Source organism: Typopeltis vanoorti, chromosome 9 (genome assembly GCF_054136105.1).
Source record: "Typopeltis vanoorti isolate ZY-2024b chromosome 9, IOZ_Tvanoo_1.0, whole genome shotgun sequence".
NCBI classification, from domain to species: Eukaryota; Metazoa; Arthropoda; class Arachnida; order Uropygi; family Thelyphonidae; genus Typopeltis; species Typopeltis vanoorti.
The window spans coordinates 108,598,990-108,621,367 of NC_143557.1; the positions used below are offsets into that span (position 1 = coordinate 108,598,990).

Here is a 22,378-nt window from a genome sequence, read left to right on the forward strand (position 1 = left end):
TTAAATCTTTTCATATATATTCCAAGTAAGATATCATTCCTCTCTGGTTATACTTTATAAATGTAAGCATGTTCGACCTACGAGTCCCACTGAAGACTTGATTCAAGCTCGTCAGTGTAAAAAATGCTTGCTTGCTACTGTCGTAAAGCCAACTGCCTTATCTACAGAATAGCACAATCGAAAGCAGTAATAAAAATAAAATAAAATTTTGGAAAATATTAAAATTAAATAAAATTTAAATAAGAAAAAGAATAATAAAATAATAATAATTTTATTATAAATAAAAATTGATTAGGACACCTTTTCTTGTTCTATTTTTTAGTAATATATCTAGTCCAATTCATTTTTTATTGATTGAAATAAAGTCCTTTTTAGGACTTCCAGGGTAACAAATGGCAGTGCTGTAGCCAATGAAGTTTTAACTGAGGCTCTGCTATTGCCGTTACCCAGCCATGACTAGGGCTTTTTAGCTCAATAACACTCCATCCACACAGATTTTCTTCATTCAGATAACGGGATAAAGAGTCAAGGACTCAGTCCATCTCCCAGTTCTTATAAGAACTATAAGAACTATTGATTCATTGAAGAGAGTCCTTTTTAGGACTTCCAGGGTAGCGGATAGCAATGCTGTAGCCAGTGAAGTTTTAACTGAGGCTCGGCTATTGCCGTTACCCAGCCATGACTAGAGCTTTTTAGCTCAATAACACCCCATCCACACAGATTTACTTCATTCAGATGACGGGATAAAGAGTCAAGGACTCAGTCCATCGCCCAGTTCTTATTAGAACTATTATTATTGATTCATTCAATCCAATACCCTTGGAGGGTAATGGATGGCAATGCTGTAGCCAATGAAGTTCTAACTGAGGCTCGGCTATTGCTGTTACCCTCCTGCCATGATCAGAGCTTTAATAGCTCAATAACACCTTATCCCTACACTGTCCTCTACAGATAACGGGGAAGATGAAAAGCATTCTTGCTTCGCCCCTTTAAGCCAGTCCTTATAAGGACTATAAGGACTATTGTTTCATTGAAGAATAATCAATCGACCGTGAGATGCGATGATTGATTCATTCAATCCAATACCTTTGGAGGGTAATGGATTGCAATGCTGTAGCCAATGACGTTGTAACTGAGGCTCGGTTATTGCTGTTACTCTCCTGTCATGATCAGAGCTTTAATAGCTCAATAACACCTTATCCCTACACTGTCCTCTACAGATAACGGGGAAGATGAAAAGCATTCTTGCTTCGCCCCTTTAAGCCAGTCCTTATAAGGACTATAAGGACTATTGTTTCATTTTATTGGTTATGCTATTAACCTTAAACTTGACATTTTCAAGTAGAATTAGAAGAAAAAAACTACATACAGTACATTTGTTCATTTTAATGATTTTTAACTAATTTGATAAAGTTGTGGGTATGAATCATCGGACAGAGAGAGAGAAACGACTCTGTTTTAGAAACTTGATAAAATCTATTTATATTTCTATAAAATCTGCCTTTATCGATATGAAAATAGACTATATTTGGATATTTCATTATTCCCAGTAGACATTCTCTTAAAAAAATGAAACAAGGGAAAGAACTATTGCTTACAAAGTGACATGAAAAAAGTTCATCGCTGATCTTGGCATTCAGCCATTGTAAGATTTCTTACTGGCAATTTATCGCTTTATTTAAACAACTGGACATTTACCATTCATTATAGGTCTCTCTCTCTCTCTCTCTCTCGCTCTCTAGAATAACTTTTGTTTACAGTGTTGATATCCATATTTTTCTTGTTCAAGAAGGGGACCAATAGAAGGCGTATATATGGACGCTTGGCCAAGCGATCATGTTTTCTAGAAGGCCTGCGCTAGGGTAACTCATTAAATGTCGGCGAGTGTATTCCCGTAAGCTCTCTGGTCAAACTTCGTACGAAATTTTCATGCTTTCTGCATTCTACTTTGAAATAATGCTGCATTTAATATCCAATTGATTTAAATAATTTTGCATCGACGAAATGGAGCCTTTTGGCTCTTTATTTTAATAAGTTTAAATATATAAATGTTTATTTATATTTTTAAGACAATGGTTTTCCACTTAGGTAGTCACGTACTTAATCACAACAGCACTACGTTAATTATACTCGTATGAATACTCCCAAAAATTTGCAGGAAGTGATCACTGAACTGGATTAATCCTATACATGGTCAAAAGTCAGAATCTGCCTCCCAATATTTTATCCGTCATTACTCTTACATGGGTGTCGATAAAATCGTATACCAAATCAAATTAAAAAAATTAAATTGCTAATTGATAAAAAAATAACAATTCAGTAACAAAATTTTTATTATTTATTTAGCATTTGGTTTGATACATCGGTCTTTGCATCACCCTTGCAATGGAATTATCATACATACCTTCTTTCCTGCAGATATTCCATGTTGTGAGACTCATATTAAACAGCCTATTATATGAAAATTTAAATTATTTTATCGTATAATCACCATCCTAAGTTCAAATGAAATCAAACTTTAACTATTAATAATTGGTAACTAACAAATTACGATAGCTAAGAACGTCATAATATTATGTCGTCTGTTTTATATACAGTCATCCCTCGACTTACGTCCGTTCGAGTTACGTCGTTTCAAAGATACGTCCGCGATCCCATAAGGGAATAAATAACATTTTCGGCTATACTTTCGAACAAGACGCCAGCGAGCGTAAAGTAAAGCATGCACAGTGACTGTGCTTTCAACCTCCCTCGGCAGTCGGCACCTGTCTTCAACAGTTCCTCTGTTGATTTTGTGTTTGAGAAATGGGTTATTTGTGTATTTATCGTTAAATATTTAGCGATGTTGTGTTCATCATGGTCCCTACACGCACAATAAAAAAAAACGTAGTGAAGAATCACAGTAAAAGAGGTGAGCAATTGATCTTGATACAAAGCTGCAAGTTATAAAGCAAAGCTAAAATCTATGCCTAGATTCAAAGCTTGTATTGCGATACTGTTACGGGTGTGGCTGGATACAAACTGAAACCATTTGTGATAATCTTCAGAAAAATTAGGAAGAATACTTCCAGTTCATTATCGGAGCAAAAAGAAGTCGTGGATGAATCAAAAATTGTTTGAGGATGTCTTAATCAACTGTTATGCGAGTGGAATGGAAAGCTATTTTGTAAAGAAAATGTAGAATTTAAAATTTTATTAATTCTATATAATGCTCCAGGTCATCCGTCTTGTACGTCTTATAGCGGTGATCTTTATCAAGTTCACGGTCATTTTTCTCCCCCCAAACACTATTTCATTGATCCAACTGATGGATCAGGGAGTCTTGTAGTGTTTAAGGCTTATTATCTACGGAGAACTTTTTAACAAACCATTTCTGTCACTGAAGGAAATGATCAGACTCTCACAATTCTGGAAAACATTCAATATTTATCATGCTGTTAAAAATATTGCTGTGACTTGGGACGAAGTGATCTCTCAATGCATGAATGGCATATGGAAAAAGACATTAGAAAGGTTTGTGCATGATTTTGGAAGTTTGTAGTAGTGGGCCTAGCAAACAATCTGAATCTCGAAGTGAATGGTGACGACATAATTCAACTCATAGAAAGTTCCTCTGAAGAGTTGACAAACGAAGAATTGGTGGAACTGGAGGAACAACTGTCGCAGAAGAGAAAAAACGAGAAAAAGAAGGGGGAGTTAAACAATTTACACCGAAGGGTCTTGCAGAAATGTTCTTTGCAGTTAGCGATGGTCTCAAAATGGCTGAAGACATGGACCCTAATTAAATGCTACTTAATAATAGAAAGGAAAGTACACGATGCGTTTGTTTGCTATGAATAAATTTATGATAAAAAGAAGAAGAGGAATAAGCAAAGCCCATTGGACATTTTTCATCATAAAAACAAAGGTTACACCAGAAGAGCCTCAGCCTGGTCCTTCACAGGAAGGTAATGAAGATGTGATTGTGGAGGAAAATAATTGTTCTCCTTGATTAAATATCAATCAATTATTCCATTGGATCATTTCTAAATATCAGTTATCTTTCTGTCTTCGTTTTTAATATGATTTTGTCATTTATGCTCTCTCGAAAACGATTTATCAAACTGAAACTGAATATCTGGACTTTTTTTAAAGATCCCAAAAGCTCATTTATGATAGCGTGATTTTCTACCTTGTGCACTTGGAATGGTCAATAAATAAATAAAATGAAATAAAAAAATAAATCGATTAATGAATTCTAAAACTGGATCACAGATGGCAGCACTGTACCCTATGCGTTACTGTGTGTCTGTTCAATGAAGGAATGATCAGTCTTTCAATTATCTAAACATAATTATACTGTAGAAAATAACGAAAATAACATTTTTTTCAATTGAGAACTTTAAATTCTTTTCACAGAGGAATGCCCGTCGGACAGTGAACACGAGATAAAATACTCCGCTTTGCCAGAGTTCGTCGCATCGGCAGGTGAGCACATTTCCGACAGTCCTTCGAATTCGGAGCAGCTCGACAGCGCCGCGATGCTCGATGGCTTAGAGATCCTTGGGTTGCCGAGAGATGCCGAATTGATGTCAGTGGAAAATCAAACGATTGAAAGTGCAGCAATAACCAGACAAGAGTCTGAAAACACTTCTTCACCTAAGCAGCTGGCCGTAACTGTCAAATTAGAAAATCCAAATTTGGAAACATCCGAAAACTGCGTTGTAAAACAAGAACGACTTAGTCCTGAATCGGTGGTGCCATCTTCTGGTAAGAAAATAATTATTCAAGATAATTTCCTGAAATATTAGATGCGACTCTATGATCATCTTCTCACACTTATTTATTTATTTATTTTTAGATGGAAAGTTTCATTGTCTGCCGTGTGGAATTACGTTTAGTACCTACTCCATCCTAGAGGCACATCAAAAATATTACTGTAGTAGAATACAAGTTGAAAGTTCACAGATGGATGCACAAATTCCTATCCAGCCAGCAGAATACAGTAAGTAGTTTGCCATCGTTAGGAGTATAGTTAAATTTAAATTAATGATGATGAGCATTCGCCGCCATCTTTAATAATACTTTTTTTTTTTTTGGATAACAAGTATGCTTTTCATATTCCCCGTTATCTGTAGAAGAAAATGTATGGATGGGGTAATATAGTGCTATAAGCTCTGATCATGGCAGGAGGGTAACAGCAATAGCCGAGCCTCAGTTAGAACTTCATTGGCTACCGCATTGCCATCCATTACCCTCCCGGGGGTCCCACTTTAGTCGCCACGTACGACATGCATGGGCACAGTGGGCTACCGAATAAGTAAAGCCATCTCTAAAAATTAGGACGATCCCCAGACCACGTCACAGTGTCCGAAAGACCGTCCAACTCAGCGTTGGCTCCACTCAGTGATGAGCTTCCTCACTACCGAGCAGAACTACTATTGTTTCAGGGAAAAGCATCCACCGACACAGCCCCCTCACCGGGCCATGCTGGAGAACACCCTCCCTAGAGACTCAAAATGCTCTGTGAAAACACCCTGAAATCTAGCCCCCACTCACCCGGAGGAAAATTTCGGAAGAAACCTAAGAGAGGCAAAACTCAGCGTCCCAGGACAACGGCGATGCCGAGCGTCAGTTAAAAATTTATTGGCTACAGCATTGCCATCCATTACCCTCCCTGGGTACCCATTTTAGTCGCTTCGTACGAAATGCATTGGCACAGTGGGCTATTCTTATCCAGGCCTCTATATGGGGTAATTTAATTTAATAATACATTCTTAAAGTTCTTAAAAGAACTGGGAGATGGACTGAGTCCTTGACTCTTTATCCCATCATCTGAATGAATAAAGAAAATCTGTGTGGATGGAGTGTAATTGGGCTAAAAACTCTAGTCATGGCTGGGTAACAGCAATAGTCCAGCCTCAGTTAAAACTTTATTGGCTACAGCATTGCTATCCGTTACCCTGGAAGTTCTAAAAAAGGACTCATCATATTCCACTGATTTAATAATACATGCAATTGCTTCAGCATATACAGGGTGTTCGGGATAAATTTGACATATTTATAATTAATTATATTTTTGCGTAAGTTACATGTATTAACACACACTTCTCTTCTTTTAAAAGTTTGGACCCTTCTTCATTCATATACAAGATGTCAGAAAGGATGGATAGCTGGAACCCACCTGAATCATGGAAGAGAATAACTTGTATCATGATGATTCGTGCCCGCCATCAAAATAAGGATATTACGACTGCTGCCCAATGCTCCCTGAATACAGTAAAAACAATCAGGCATGAACTAGAGACTTGCAATGGTGACTACGAGGATGTAGCAAGAAGAAAGATCCCTAGCAGACGATCTGATTGCGTTCGTACAGCAGAATTCCTCGCAAATCTTCAGGAACAGGTGTTGAAGAACCCTGGCATTGGAATTCGGGCTTTGTTCGTGGAGTTGCTAACTGTAGTCAAGCCCTGGATAACAAGGGTAGCCAATGGTAGGCCGTATGTATGGCAGCAGGATTCGGCCCCTTGCCACACCTCTGGGAAAAGTCAAAAATGGTTGTCTGAAAATTTCTACGACTTCACCAGTCCAAATGTTTGGCCTCCAAACTCCCCAGACCTTAACCCCATGGATTATTTTGTATGGGGCGCAGTTGAAAAAGACACCAATCGCACTTCCAGTAATACAAAAGCCCAGTTAATGGATAAAATTAAAACAGTTTTTGCGGCCCTTCCCAGGGAGACTGTAGCATCAGCTTGTTCGAGGTTCCGAAGCAGAATTGAAGCTGTGATCGATGCTAATGGTGGTTATTTTGAGTAAATCTTGTTGATAGTATTGTAATTAACTCTGTCTGTAATGATTTTTTGTCAATTCATTAAATTTAATAGATACAAAGAAGATTTTCTTTTTCCTTACGAAACTGTCAAATTTATCCTGAACACCCTGTACTTATAGAATTTAGAAATATTTTAATAAGAATCTTTAAGGATAAATAAAGAATTTTGAGTGGTTGATTAATCTTTATAAAGTTTTAAAAATAACTTTATTTTTACTTAATTTTTTCTTACATTTTATTTATTTTTATAATTATTTCGTAATTATAGAATTAATATTTTATAGTTAAAAACGGCTTGGTAGATGATAGGTCTCTCCCTCCCTTTTATACACAACACATTTGATTGTTTCTCTGAAGTGCGAGATCCACAAAGTATATACACGATTATTAATTTGATATATTAGTTTATTATAATATTAGTTTATTATAATATTAGTTTAATATTATATTATATTAGTTTAATATTATATTATATTAGTTTTACATTATATTCAATATTCAATTTCTTCTGTCCATAAATTTGGTAAAAACATCCTTAGAAATCCGTATTAATCTTCTTTAAGTAAACTATCACACTTGCTATAAGGAAAGGAACTATTCTAACAGTCTTCACTCTCAGGAGAAAAGAATATATGTCCTGAATATACATAATTGCTTTGCGATGTTTCCTTCTTGAAGTCTGAATCATTATCCTGACCTTCCACCATCCAACTTTCAACGTTATTGCCTAACATTAACATTTTGCAGACTTCTTAACATTTTCTACTCCACTACTGCATGTTTTGATTTCTCCACACAACTGACATGGAATTATACATCTCACAAATACTGCACTGAACAGAATCGCTCCTATACAGCTGACCCATCAAAGATGTTTTGGCTACCGTTGTTCTATTACGCATTCGTGCGACATTGACAATATCTACTTTAATACAGAAATATGAGTTTTTCTTAAATCTAAATATCTGAATCTATCACACACCCATATAAAACCACAATAAAAAAAGAACTACAATTAATTAACTTTATATTATTCTGTTATGGAAGTAACATAAATTAACAGTAAGCTTCCATACAAGACTACTTTTGGCATTAAGGATTTAAGTTGAAAATGGAGTAGGCCATATTCATTGTACAATTTCGATTTGTAAAGCTGAAACAGAAATCATTTTCAACATAGAAGTGGCAATAACATTCCTTATTTCGTCTTGTTTTTATTTATTTCTAAATACTAATTTTACTTGTTTAAATTAAGTGATTCCTTCTAAAATATTAAAGTATATTTAACAGGAATAGTTGCATATAAAATTTTATTAATATTAGTTTTAAAAAAAGGTTATATTTTATAAATATATTAACACACCTTAAGTAAAAAAGAATGAAATAAATACTTATTTTGACTTTGGGAATGAAAGTTGGAATCAGTCGACTGTGAGATGCGGTGATTGATTCATTCAATCCAATACCCTTGGAGGGTAATGGATGGCAATGCTATAGCTAATGAAGTTCTAACTGAGGCTCGGCTATTGCTGTTACCCTCCTGCCATGATCAGAGCTTTAATTGCTCAATAACACCTTATCCCTACACTGTCCTCTACAGATAACGGGGAAGATGAAAAGCATTCTTGCTTCGCCCCTTTAAGCCAGTCCTTATAAGGACTTAAGAAACCATATATATATATAAGAAACCATATATATTGAATTTTTCTTATTTCTTTGACGACTTAAATCTTGGTATTCCTATATATGGAAAATTTCTTATTATTTGACCACTTAAATCTTGGTATTCCTAAGCCTGACTCCCACTAATGAGATCTCAATAAAGGTTGAAACCGGTCTGGGTTGTTGCCCCTTGCTTTTAATACATAGCATCATACATCTCCTCAAGGAGATGGGCTTTGCATTAAGGGTAAATATTAAGAATAGTGATCAGAGCTTATACTTTTACCACGAGTTGCCTTGATTTGCACTACTTTGCGGGTCACTTGCAATACGTGCAGGCGCAAACTTCACTTGTTTGTCTGTTTGCTTACTTGGAAAATGGAGTAAAACCAGGTTTAAAATAGCTTGGTATCTTTAACACACATGCATGTTACTTAGAAGATAATTTGTACTATTGATGGTATTGCGAATGTAGTATTAATGTTGCCATTCTCCAAAGTGAAGCCATTCTAAACATATGGAATGTTTTCTTGTTTATAATATTAAAGTATATTAAACATAAATAGTTGCATATAAAATCTTATTAATATTAGTTTTAAAAAAAGGTTATATTTTATAAATATATTAATACACCTTAAATAAAAAAGAATGAAAGAAATACTTATTTCGTACTTATTTCTTAATTACATTTGAAAAAAAATATAGATTTAATGACTATAAAACCGAGATAACATAAAGATTTTAATGATAAATACTACTAGTTCGGCATATGGCAGCCTTCTTCAGGTATTTATAAAGGAATACTAATAAACATTGAATAATCTAAACAAACTGGAAATTACAGGTACAAATTGCCTCACATAATCGATACATAAAAACGTTGTATGTATTTTTTCAAGTTGTTCCAACTGGCGTGCCATTGTTTATTGCAATTGTGCGTGCAGGTTCACGTGAACGCCAATATTGAACAACTGCAGCATGGCTATCTGGGATGTTATAACTTAAATTGTTGTTTAAGTGGACAGAATTCAGCCGGATTTCCCTTGATTCTACAATTTTCCTCTCAAACTCATCATCACAGCGAAAGATATTTTCTGATCTATTCCAGCAGACAGAGTGGCTTTGTTGGTCATCATTAGGATTATTTGAAAAAAGAACATGACTGGATAACGCCGTTGCATGAGATCTTTTGTAAGAGATGTCTCTCTTATGCTCTTCTATTCGTTGTTCAATAGATTTGTTTGTTTGTCCAAAGTATGGGATATTGCAATCGCACCACAATTTATATACTCCAGGGTACTTAAGGTTGTGATGAGTAGGTTTTGGATGGCTGATTAGAGAGCGGATTTTAGGAAGTGTGGTGAAGAAGGTCCTGATATTATATTTTTTAAGGACTTTAGCTATTTTTTGGAGACTGTGCTAATGTATGGAATGGAGATGCTACCTTTAAAATTAATAGTTTCTGTTGTGCACTGCGTAGGAGGATCCAGAAGAAATTTCTTAATTGTTTTTTCAGAGTATCCATTTTGTTTAAAAATAAGAGTGAGGTGATTCATTTCTTTTTGTAGTTCATCTTGTTTATTTAAGAGAGAACGTGCTCTGTGTCCTAAGGTAGATATAGTTCCAAGTTTTTGTGGTGGAAAATGATGAGAAAGATTATGCAGATATCTATTGGTATGCGTAGGTTTTCTGTATATAGAGATTTTTAATCTTTCAGAGCATCGTGTAAGTATAACATCCAAGAAAGGTCAGGAGTTGTTATTTTCTAAATCAGCAGTAAATTTTATATTAGGATGTTGGATGTTTAGATGACGAAGAAAATCTGTGAGAGATGTGTGCCCGTGATTCCAAATAATGAATATATCATCAACATATCTTTTCCAAACTTTTGGTTTAAATGAGAAGGAAGATATGGCTTTCTTTTCAAAATCTTCAAGGAAGATGTTAGCTCGCACTGGGGACAAAGGATTGCCCATTGCCAGGCCTTGTTTTTGTTAGTAAATGGAGTCCTGATATCTGAAGTAACCAGAATGAATGCAATGCTGTAATAAAGTGAACATTTTTTTGGATAATTTGTCCTGTAGTAATGTAAGTACCTCGTCCGTAGGAACGTTAGTAAATAAAGATATAATGTCAAAACTAGCTAGAATGTCATTTTCATCGATGGGAATATCTTTAATATGAGAAACAAAATCTGTGGTGTTTTTGATGAAAGATGAAGATTTATTGGAGAAACACTTGAGGTACTTTGCTAAATATTTTGAAAGTTTATATGTAGGTGAATCAATTCCTTCCACAATTGGGCGAAGAGAGGTGTTTTCTTTATGAATTTTTGGAACTCCATAGATGAGTGGGATAAGAGGATGTAGAGAGCGTAAAGAGAGGCGAACATTATGAGGAAGTTCACTCGCAGTCTTTAACAAGTTGTTTGTACGGTTTTGTAATTCTCTTGTAGGATCGTCCTGAAGAATTGAATATATTGAACTATCTCCAAGTAATTGAAGCATTTTGTTGTGGTAATCTTCGGAGTTGGGGATGACCGTGGAGTTGTCTTTATCTGCAGGTAAAATAATAATGTTACTGTTCTGTTTTAGATTTTTTAGGGCTTTTCTTTCAGCCACTGAAATATTATCTGTTGGAGGTTTGGCATTATTTATAATGAAAATCGATTCAATACGAAGAAGTTTCGCCAAATGATTAGGAATGAGTGAACTTGCTTTTTCTATTTTTGTAAGGAGAGATTCTTTAGGGATAAATTTTGGTGAGGGAATAAAATTGAGACCTTTGCTAAGAATATCCGTTTCTGCATCCGTTAGCATATGAGAAGATTTGTTCACTACTACCTTTTCAGGATTAATACGGGCTTCACTATGACCAGATCTGTTTTGTGTTCTTATTAGATCATTAAATTTCTTGATAAGAGTATATTTATTCTTGTTTTGTATTCGTGTGGCTTGTGCTTCACTGTTAATGATAAAATCATGTAAGTTAACATTATCCACAATTTCTTCAAGTTTTTGAGTTAAAGATCTTTTTGTGCTGAACAAAAAAGCTAAACAACGTTTTGTGTCTGAAATTCTTTCGCTGAGGAGATCCATCTTAGCTTTACGATAGATTCTTTTAGCGCGTTCCGTTGTTATCTTTTCTTTAAAAGAGATGAAATTGGGAAAAACTGCATGGAACTTACAATCTATGAAAGAAAAATTTATCTTTGAGTGAATTGAATTTCAACTTTCATAATGTGCTCTTCCCACCTTCTATAAAATGAAAAATTTCATCTCTTGGTATCATTGTAGCCTTTATGATCCTTGTAGAAGTTTTTAAATCTCTAGCACATTACCTCCCTTTCTATCGTTTATTAGGGTTTGCTGCCAACAAATTCTCAATCTCTTTTCATAATCTGCATTCCACAGTCCCGACATCATCTTTAACATTCTCCTTTGCATTCCACTGAACTGTATTTGCATATCATATTCAAATCATTCTGCAACTACTGCATATTGGATACTTTCCTGATTACCCTACCTATCTTTGTATAGGCAGAATCCTTGCTAGTGTCATTAATTTAAAGATGGAATAACAATCGACTGGGCACTGATTTCTGGGGTACATACCTATGGTCATTTTATTTTTAATTCTTTGTGTTACAGTACCCTAACGGCAAGGCAATAACTAGCGCGCGCGCACTCACACACGAGCATCCTTATAGGACTTTACACAGCACATGTTTCTATTTGAGATGGTTATAATAATAATAATAATAATAAAAGCAGATAGCAAGCCATATTCTTCTAAACAATGTCTTTTAATACTTTGATTAGAAGCATAATAATCTATCTTATCTTCGTTTATCCAATCATGTTCTTGGTTTGATCTACAGACTTGAATATTCAGGATGACCAAACTATTCTTGTCAGTTCTTTATGTTCGATTGTTCCGTGATGCTGTAGACGAAGAATTCATTTCCCCCCCCCCTCGTCTAGAATTTTTCATCCCGCATGCAGGCAAATCGGCGATTAGAACGCACGTAATGTACAGTCAAAAAACTACTCTAATGATGGGCGGTAGATGGCGTTGATGGTCAGATGTGTGTAGCGGAGTGGAGTAGAGTGCCCTCCCTCGAAGAGTCTGAATTCCTTGAAGATGTCACTTAATAATAATGCAAACATTCATAGTTATTTATATCGAAGTTACGGTGAAATTAGAACCAAAGCCTGCTGATTGTAAGGCGTCCACTAACCAGGCATGCATATATAAAATTAATTAAAAAAAAAAAAACAGTAGAAAAGTGTAGAAGAAATAAAGAAATAGAATTGTGTAATTTATTAAGTCATTTTATAAAATCATTAAGTGAGCCGAATAATAATCCTTATTTAATTTTAATATTTGTTGACGATCAAATTATGAACGTTTATCGAGCTGTAATTAGTCAACTAAAATTTTATTTAATAATTTTATTAATTGTAAAATACATTAATTAGTTAAAACCTATCAATAAGATGACACACAAAGATATATAATAAAGATCTTGGATGAAGTTATAATCATATACTTAATTAACTCTATTTATTTCTTTACATGACAATAAAAATAAATAAATATTTATTTAATTACATTTATATTATAAATAAGTATCGCTGTAATAAAAATATTTATTAATTTTTAAAAATTTTATTATAAATAAAATTAGTTAACTAAAGTTAAATTAATACACCAGAATACAGCTCTTATAAAGAAAACTTAACAGTCAAATCCAAAAAGCATTAAAATCAGGGAGAGATACACCGTGAGATGCGGTGATTGTTTCCTTCAATCCAATACCCTTGGAGGGCAATGGATGGCAATGCTGTAGCCAATGAAGTTCTGACTGAGGCTCGGCTATTGCTATTACTCTCCTGCCTTGATGATCAGAACGTTAATAGCTCAATATAATACCTTATCCCTACACTGTCCTCTACAGATCAATCGACCGTGAGATGCGGTGATTGTTTCATTCAATCCAATACCCTTCGAGGATAATGGATGGCAATGAAGCTCTAACTGAGGCTCGGCTATTGCTGTTACCCTCCTGCCATGCTCAGAGCTTTAATAGCTCAATAACACCTTATCCCTACACTGTCCTCTACAGATAACGGGGAAGATTAAAAGCATTCTTGCTTTGCCCCTTTAAGCCAGTCCTTATAAGGAGAATGAAATCAGTGAGGACTTCCAGGGTAACAAATGGCAATGCTGTAGCCAATGAAGTTTTAACTGAGATTCGGCTAATGCCGTTACTCGGCCATGACTAGAGCTTTTAGCTCAATAACACTCCATCCACACAGGTTTTTCTTCATTCAGATGACGGGATAAAGAGTCAAGGACTCAGTCCATCTCCCAATTCTTTTACGAACTAATAAAACTATTACCCAAACCATAATCTTTCACTTGATCAGTCGCATCCCGGAGGAATTATGGATCTAATAAGAGTAAAGCGTGAAAGAGATACCACAACACAAGAGCCCCCACAAGATAAAACAATACTGAACACATTAAATCGGAAAGTCCATGAAGCTCTTCAAAAGCACCGAAACCATGATTGGGAAATCAAATTGACTAATTTCAACAGGACAACTCCGTCTGGAAATTCTTGAGATCTCTTAGCACTAAAAGACAACTTATACCCCCAATTCAGACCAAGAAGGGAATAGCCCACACAGACAAAGAAAAAGCTGAAGCTCTAATAAACAACTTAGAAACACAATGTAACCCCTCTTATGAAAATTAAAACATCAACCTTGTCTACAAAATTCGCCACCGTATCAAGCAAGCCATAAGACAACAAAAGGTTAATTCAGAACCTATCACACCTACTTCTCCAGCAGAAATAGCAAGTATTATAGCCCATCTGAACAACAAGGCTCGAGGGCCAGAAGGCATCACCAACAGAATAATCAAATTACTACCCAGAAAAGCCATAATTCATTTAGTCAACATAATCAACGCTAATCTCAGATTTCAGCACTTTCCCACAATCTGGAAGATTGTCAACATCATCCCTATCAATAAGATTTGAAAGAACTCCTAACTCCCAGAAAGTTACAGACCTATCGGCCTTCTACCCTGTCTTGGTAAGGTTGCTGAAAAAGTTATACTCACAAGGCTCCAATCTGAAAGGGACAAATTAGGAATCATTCCAAACGAGCAATTTGCATTCCGTAAAGACCATAATACTGTACAACAGATACATTGACTGGTTGAGGAAATCACAAAAGCTACAATTGGAAACTCCACACAGCTGCAGTCTTCATAGATGTTGCAGACGTTTTTGACAATGTGGCATCTGGGCCTGCTTTATAAACTAATAGAATTCAACGTACCAATTAAGCTAATAAAAATAATAGATGCATACCTCAAAGACAGATTTATGCAAGTCAAAATAAATGAAATTGCATCAACTAGACGCAAAACTCCTGGCTGGTGTACCTCAGGGCTCTCTCCTTCCCCTCCCCCTTTTATTTTCAATTTACATAACTGACATTCCCCAAAACCCTAGTACAACCATCACTGCATTATATGCAGATGACACCGCTCTACTAGCAAGATCACTCAGTCCCCGACTGGCAATCAGTAGACTCCAAAGCAGTATTCATATACTTGAAAAGTGGTTGATGGACTGGAGGATACAAGTAAACCCTTAAAAAAGTTCAGCTATAATGTTTTACTAAAAAGAAGGTCCAGAGCAAGAAGGACATACACCTATTAGGAATCAAGAATCCATGGTGGACTGAAGTTAATACCTAGGCGTGATACTTAACAAAAAACTTTAATTCAGCAATCACATAAAACACATTGGCTCGAAGACATCTAAAGCAATCGCGCAACTCTACCCCATGATCAACAGCAGAAGCAAGCTGGATGTACGTAACAAACTATTTATATACAAAATGGTAATACGCCCAGTCATCACTTACGCATCTCATGCATGGAGTCATACCTCGAATACAAATCTTCAAAAACTGCAGAGGATAAAGAACAAATGTCTGAAAATGATTCTGGATGCCCCATGGTTCATACGAAACTCCCAGATTCACAGAGAAGTCAACATTCCTTTTATTTCCTCCAACATTCCATGATCTAGCAGAAAGTTCTTCATCATCCAAACCTGCTCTTCAAACAATCTTCGGACTACAAATATAAAAGAGCCAAATCAATCTTATGCTCAGCTGAACGCAGCTAATCTCATTGCCCTCACAGGGCGAGCCTAGAGCTCCATAACACTCCACTCAAAGAACCTCCCTCATAGACAAAGGGGAATATGAAACGCATTTGTGCTTCACCATCAAACCAAGTAATGTTCTGCATTCTGTGATATCTGTGGGAATATGCGTATTTACTAAATAAATAAATGCGTAAATAAATAAATAGCCTTCGCTTTTTCCTACAATAATAGTGGCACTAAGCTACTCTCATTAACGTTACTCTTCAAGGTATTACAATTTTTCCTGTTTTGTGGATTCTAAATGAATAATTTTGGCTAATTTCTTTTCTTCTAGCTGCATTGCAAATACTAAATCATGTGACACTTTTCAATGTTTGCGTGTTATCAGCCAAGATAAATATCCGTATTGGTACAAATGGAAGGGTGCTCGCGCGCACACACACAGAGTATGTTTGTTGGGAATATCATAACATCAAAAAATAGGTGTGCTTCCACTGCAGGAAAAAATTCCCAAATATATTATAAATTAATCATAGAGTGTTCTGATATATGTCACCAACACAAATGACCAAAGAAGTTTAGGCTTTTCTCTTACTTTCCTTGATATTGATAAAAACATTTTACCGAAGGAAAATAATCCTCCGGTCAAAAAAAAAAAAAAAAAAAAAAAAGATAAATTTTCAATTAATAGAAAATAAATAAATTTATGAAAAAATGTTGTTAAAAAGACTCCATTGAACTGAATTACAAAACTAGAATTCAATTAAATTTAAATTAAAAATTAGTAAATCTTTTTATTTATTAATTCAATATACTTCTCAAATTCCTCATTTTCCTTGTTTTGTCTTCTTTATGCATCATTATCAACTCTATTCTCTTACTGCACAGTCTCGACTCAATTAGATAGAAGATTTGGCTCCAAATCTAGTTGACTTAAGTTCTTAAAAGAACTGGGCGATGGGCTGAGTCCTTGACTCTTTATCCCGTCATCTGAATGAAGAAAATCTGTGTGAATGAGGTGTTATTGAGCTAAAAGCTCTGGTCATGGCTGGGTAACGGCAATAGCCGAGCCTCAGTTGAAACTTCATTGGCTACAGCATTGCCATCCGTTACCCTGGAAGTCCTATAAAGGACTTTCTTCTACTCCGTTCTAGTTGACTTTCGATGACCAAGATATATATATATATATATATATATATATATATATATATATATATATATATATATATATATATATACAGTATATATATATATATATATATATATATATATATATATATATATATATATATATATGTGTATATATATATACATATATATACATATACACACATATATATATATATACATATATATATGTGTATATATATATATATATATATATATATATATATATATATATATATATATATATATATATATATATATATATATATATATATATATATATATAAATATATATATATGTATATATGATCCATATATATATATATATATATATATTCCATATATATTCTAAGATTAGGTGCCATCCATTACCCTTCCAGGGTATTAATCACAGCATCTCAGGGTCGATTTATTCCTCTCTCATTCCTCTCTCACCAAGATATATAAAAGGCCAAAATGTATATTATTTATATACTTCTACAATTGGTGTTTCAATTGAAATTTTTTAAACAATTAGTTTGTTCTTTAGTAATAAATTTTATGAATGCTAAATAATAGTTAGTATTACAATATAATTGTTGTAGCATTAAAACTTTTATTGTGCTGCATTAGTTTAACTTTTCAAAATAATAATAATAATAATAATAATAATCTCAATTTATTTAAAAATACTACTACTACTTAATTATAGGATTTTAACTTACATTATTCATATTACACTTCAGACCAAATTCTTCATTATTGTATTCTAAAAATAGAGGTATCAAAATAAAGGGGGGGGGGAGTTTATCTAATTTTGCTGAGAAATAAGACTTAAAAAAATCAAACGAATTTTTACGTATCATAAAACACAGGAATTTTGTTTTAGGAGTTTTTTTATGACAAGTTTTGTTCAGCTTCATATCGTATTAATTTGTTGTTCAATAAAAAAAAAAAAAATCGGCCTTCAGAATACCACGCAATTTACAGACAAAAAATATTATTGTTGGTGATGATGGGCGATAGATGGCAGTAGTAGTTTAAGTAGTAGTGAAGAGAATGAGATGTATTTAGCGAAGTAGAGTACTGTTCCCTCCCACGATGAGGCCTTGGACTCACTGGAGGTGTCACGTGGTAATAATAATAATAATAATAATAATAAAAACATGTTCACTAATTATTTAATTTTTTGACAGTCTTACATGGCTGCATCTTTATTCTTAAAGCTAGTTCATTCGAGTGTCAATAGATGGCAGCACAGTACCTGCTACAGAGTAACTATGTAGTATAATAAATGTGTGTGTGTGTATATATATATAATATTTGGTATTGCTTATTATTTAAAGAAATTATATATTTTTTAGGTATTCTTCCCGATGATTCAATGTGTTTATCGTCAGTAGTAATTGCTTCCAGAGAACGTGAGATTAACAAATCCCATTCGAATATTATCGCTGGCCGTGCATACCAAAATGGAGTTCAAATTACTAGCCAGGAGATGCCTATGAAACACGTGAAAAGCGGTCGCATTTATCGGTGTCCTCAGTGCGCTTACTTCACCGAAAAAAGAAACTCTTTGTCTAGGCACATGCGAGCTCACGAGAGCGTGCTGAAGCCGAATCCATCGATCCAAAGTCGCCCTGCAGACGATGACTCATCGGTCGAACGTTACTGCTCCGACTGTCGCATCCAGTTCTTGTCACCCAAGACCTATCGAGTGCATAAGCAATATTACTGCAAGTCTAGACAGACTCGGAGTGGTGATATTCCCCAACAGGAACATACGTTATCCTCTCCAGAACCTCCGGCCACCACTACAAGGTCATCTTCGGAAGAGAAATTAATTTCATCCCCCAGAGCTGAAAGTGTGGCCTACAAACCTCTCGCACCCAAAGTGTTACAAACTCCGACGGTATTTGCAGCAATTTCGACTAATCCCTTGATCCTAATCCCGTGTTCCATAAAAGGAAGTGGGCTCATCCCAGCAGTGACCATTTCTCCTGGGTCCACACCCACGAACGGAATTTCTACTTCTCTTCCTACATCGATTCTTGTACCTACTCTCAACCCTCAACTTCCAGTTGCATCGCCACCTACAGCTGTTCTAGACAAACCCAGGAGTGAACGCAGAGCCTCTCATCCTTCGGTGATTTCTCGCGAGGATGTGACCACCACTACCACAACCACCACTACCTTGGCCCATCAGAAAACTACCGAAAACATACCCCACCAATTGGATGTCCAGAATGACGACAAACCATTGGACTTGCGAATAAAGAGACGTCATTCCATGTCGGCAGCAGTGGCATCGCCTATGTCACCACCCACTGGAGGTTCGTTCCAGGCCAGCAATTCTCTTTCTGCATTTGAATCCATCACGCCTCCTCCTCCTCCTCCTTCTTCGTCCCTGGAGAGTGTACGTGTCAATGGAAGGCCTGTTTCGCATTCGCCTCCTCCTCTGGTGCCCATCAGAGAAATGGGTTGTGTTGCCAAGCAGGGAAACAACGTGTGCAAGGAATGCAACATCGTTTTCTTCAAGTACGACAACTACGTGGCTCATAAGCGACATTACTGTGCCTCTCGTCGTCATCGCATGCAAACCATGTCGTCACACGATCTCCCGACTAGAATGGATTTGGATGACGAAGTAGAGTCGGACGAAGCGGTGTTATCTCGAACCACGGACATGTCCAAAGCGAAGGATGTAGACCATTCCGACAGCGTCTCGCCACCCCTGTTAACCTTCTGTTGCACTGCTTGTGGCATCAAGTTCAGTTCTCCGGACACCCTTCGCGCCCATCAAACTTATTATTGCCCCCGAAGGGACAGTTCCATTAGGAGAAAACAGTCGTTCACAAGACGCGGCAGGCGAATTAGTGAACCATCGTGTCCTTCAGTGCTGGCGATGACCTCGGAGCCTACGGATCCCCAGCAATGTGCTGTGCAGCTTAAGTGCCCTTACTGTGCGGTGTCGTGTCCCACGCTGACTTACGCCCAACACCATCTGGCCACCCACTCTGACGTGAAAGCTTTCTGTTGTACAATCTGTGGTTACCGCGGAAACACCTTGAGGGGCATGCGCACTCACGTCCGAGTCCATTTCGACAACAAGAACATCGTGGCCGTCGAAGAATTCTTCATTGCGTGCGTCACCGAGGACGGAACGATAACCGCTTTGGCAACGGTCGATAAAGATTCTCCGCCGACCACCGAATGCGGTCAAAGGACCACGTACGACAACGGAGAAATCCGAACGGAAGGTGGCATTGATGCGAAGAAAGTTCCAGCGGCTACAGACACCGAAATGTCCACTTCAGCGCCATCTAGTGCTTCACCTCGAGAAGTTTCTTCTGCTAGTATCAATGACGTCATCTACCGGTGCGAATGCTGCGGATTTTCGTCGTCCGTAAGGGACAATGTCATCAGACACGTCACTACCGTACACGGCGAAGTGGTATCGTCCGCTGAGTCTGGGATGGAAGATAGGAGTCCGTGTCCCTCGGAGGAGCTGGTGATAGACACTGAAGCCGAATCCAGTAGGGATTCCACAACTATGCCAGTGACCTCCCACTCGAAGACCACCCCTCGGTATAAAGATAAGGAAGGTGACTCCGATAGTAGCGACATCACGGAGAAAACGGAAGACAAGAGTCTTAAGCGACCCAAGGGACCGAAATATTGCAAATCGTGCGATATTTCCTTCAACCACTTGACCAATTTCATCGCCCACAGGAAGTTTTACTGCGTCCCTCGTTTGGCGCACAACGTCACTCAAGAAACGCCACCCGTGCAATGAATGTGCTACTTTCAATGGTCTTCTGCATCTTCGTCTTCTACTCCTCGAACCCCCCACCCTTTCCCTCCTGTTAAGTAACTTTCCTCTCAAGATAAAGAGGATTTCTGCATGTCTGTGTTCTGTTGTAAAACCAGACTTTCGTTAAGAACTGCTTTGCTAGAAGAAATAAAGTTAGTCACACCACAGTCTTTACTTGTGTGTGTATTCTCATAGCATTTTCGAACTCTTTTAATCGCATTTAAAAAGAAATGAAACTCACTAATAAAAACAAATCTGTTTTAAAAATGAACAAATAGAGATACAATGGTTTCCTATCGAAATGTAGGAAACGACAAATAGGAAACAATTATTTTATTCTAATTTGATATTTGCAGTAATAAAAAAAAAAAAAAGAATTTCGAGTAACGTATAGTTTATAAAAGATTATTGTGCATCGCTATCGGAATTCAGAGTGTGTGTGTGGGGGGGGAAGAATAGCATGTTAGCGAAAAAGCAAAATTTTTCAGAAAAAAAAATTGAAATTACTAGCAAAAACTTTAAAGGGACAAGTTTAAAGTATATAATAATACTTAAGTACATAATTATATATTTTTTTTTCATTTTCTTTTTTATATTCGAAGACAGCTAAATTATTGATAGACGGAGATAAAAGTGACTGAACATGTGAATATGAATACTTCGTGTGTTGATAGATGGCGCCACTATAGAAGTAGCTAAGTTTCGAAGTTCATTTCGACAAGTACCGAAACCCAATTATATGAAATTAATTAACAATATATATATATATATTATTTATATACTATTTATTTATATATTATATATATATATATTATATATATATATATATATATATATATATATATATATAATATATATAATATATTATATATATTTATATAAATATAATTTATATATATATATTATATATATATATATTATTTATATAGTATATTAATATAGTATATATTAATATACTATATATATATATATATATATATATATAGATTGTTTTTGTAACTTATAATAGATGATTAAATATTTAAGTATATCTTAATTTTTAATGAGAGATCACAGTTACGTTGGTACGGGCACCAACGTAACTGTCAGAATGCCTCAAGAGAGCCTCCCTCAGCAGGCCCTCTTTGCCAAGCCAGAGGGTGGGAGGCCACGTGGAAGGCCAAGGACTCGCTGGATAGATTATATCCAAAACCTTGGGTGAACACGTTTGGGAATCCCACCAGAACACCTGAGCTTGGTGGCAGAGGATCTTGACCATTGGAAGTTCCTCTTGCAGCTGTTGTCCCCCACAACCCAATTAGGAAAGGTGGGCCTTGAAGATGTATGTATGTATCTTAATTATTCTTAAATAACTTAGATGAAATTAGAATATCTTAAAACACCATTTAATTTTTGCTTAAAAATTTCTATTAATTCTCTTATAGGAAATTCAAATTCATTTTTCCTTCTAAAGTTTGAGGGTTGGTTCTCCAATTCTTTTCTAGAAAAGGCCAACGTCTCCTGCAGGAGATGTGTTACTATTCAATACTAAAATTCCCTGGCAGACAGAAACAAATTACCTGGGTGTGATTCTCGACAAAAAGCTATCTTTCAACCAACACATCAAGTCTACGTGCGCAAAAGCATCTAAAGCCATAGCTCAGATCTATCCGCTAATTAATAGAAATAGCAAGCTCAGCAACAGAATCAAATTGCAGCTATACCAGATGACGATTCGTTCTATAATCACCTATGCTTCTCC

General features: G+C 35.9%; 1 protein-coding gene across 1 annotated transcript in view; it reads left to right on the forward strand.

Annotated features, from left to right (window-relative positions):
- The window catches only part of LOC150103406 (zinc finger protein ush-like), a 105,754-nt gene extending 84,921 nt beyond the window's left edge, over positions 1 to 20,833 (forward strand). Inside the window, exons 4-6 of the mRNA XM_090398145.1 lie at positions 4,399 to 4,749; positions 4,841 to 4,984; positions 18,188 to 20,833. Of these exons, the coding sequence (XP_090254271.1) occupies positions 4,399 to 4,749; positions 4,841 to 4,984; positions 18,188 to 20,619 (2,927 nt within the window). The 3' untranslated portion in view covers positions 20,620 to 20,833. The remainder of the gene's footprint in view (positions 1 to 4,398; positions 4,750 to 4,840; positions 4,985 to 18,187) is intronic.
- Positions 20,834 to 22,378: the final 1,545 nt, after the last annotated feature.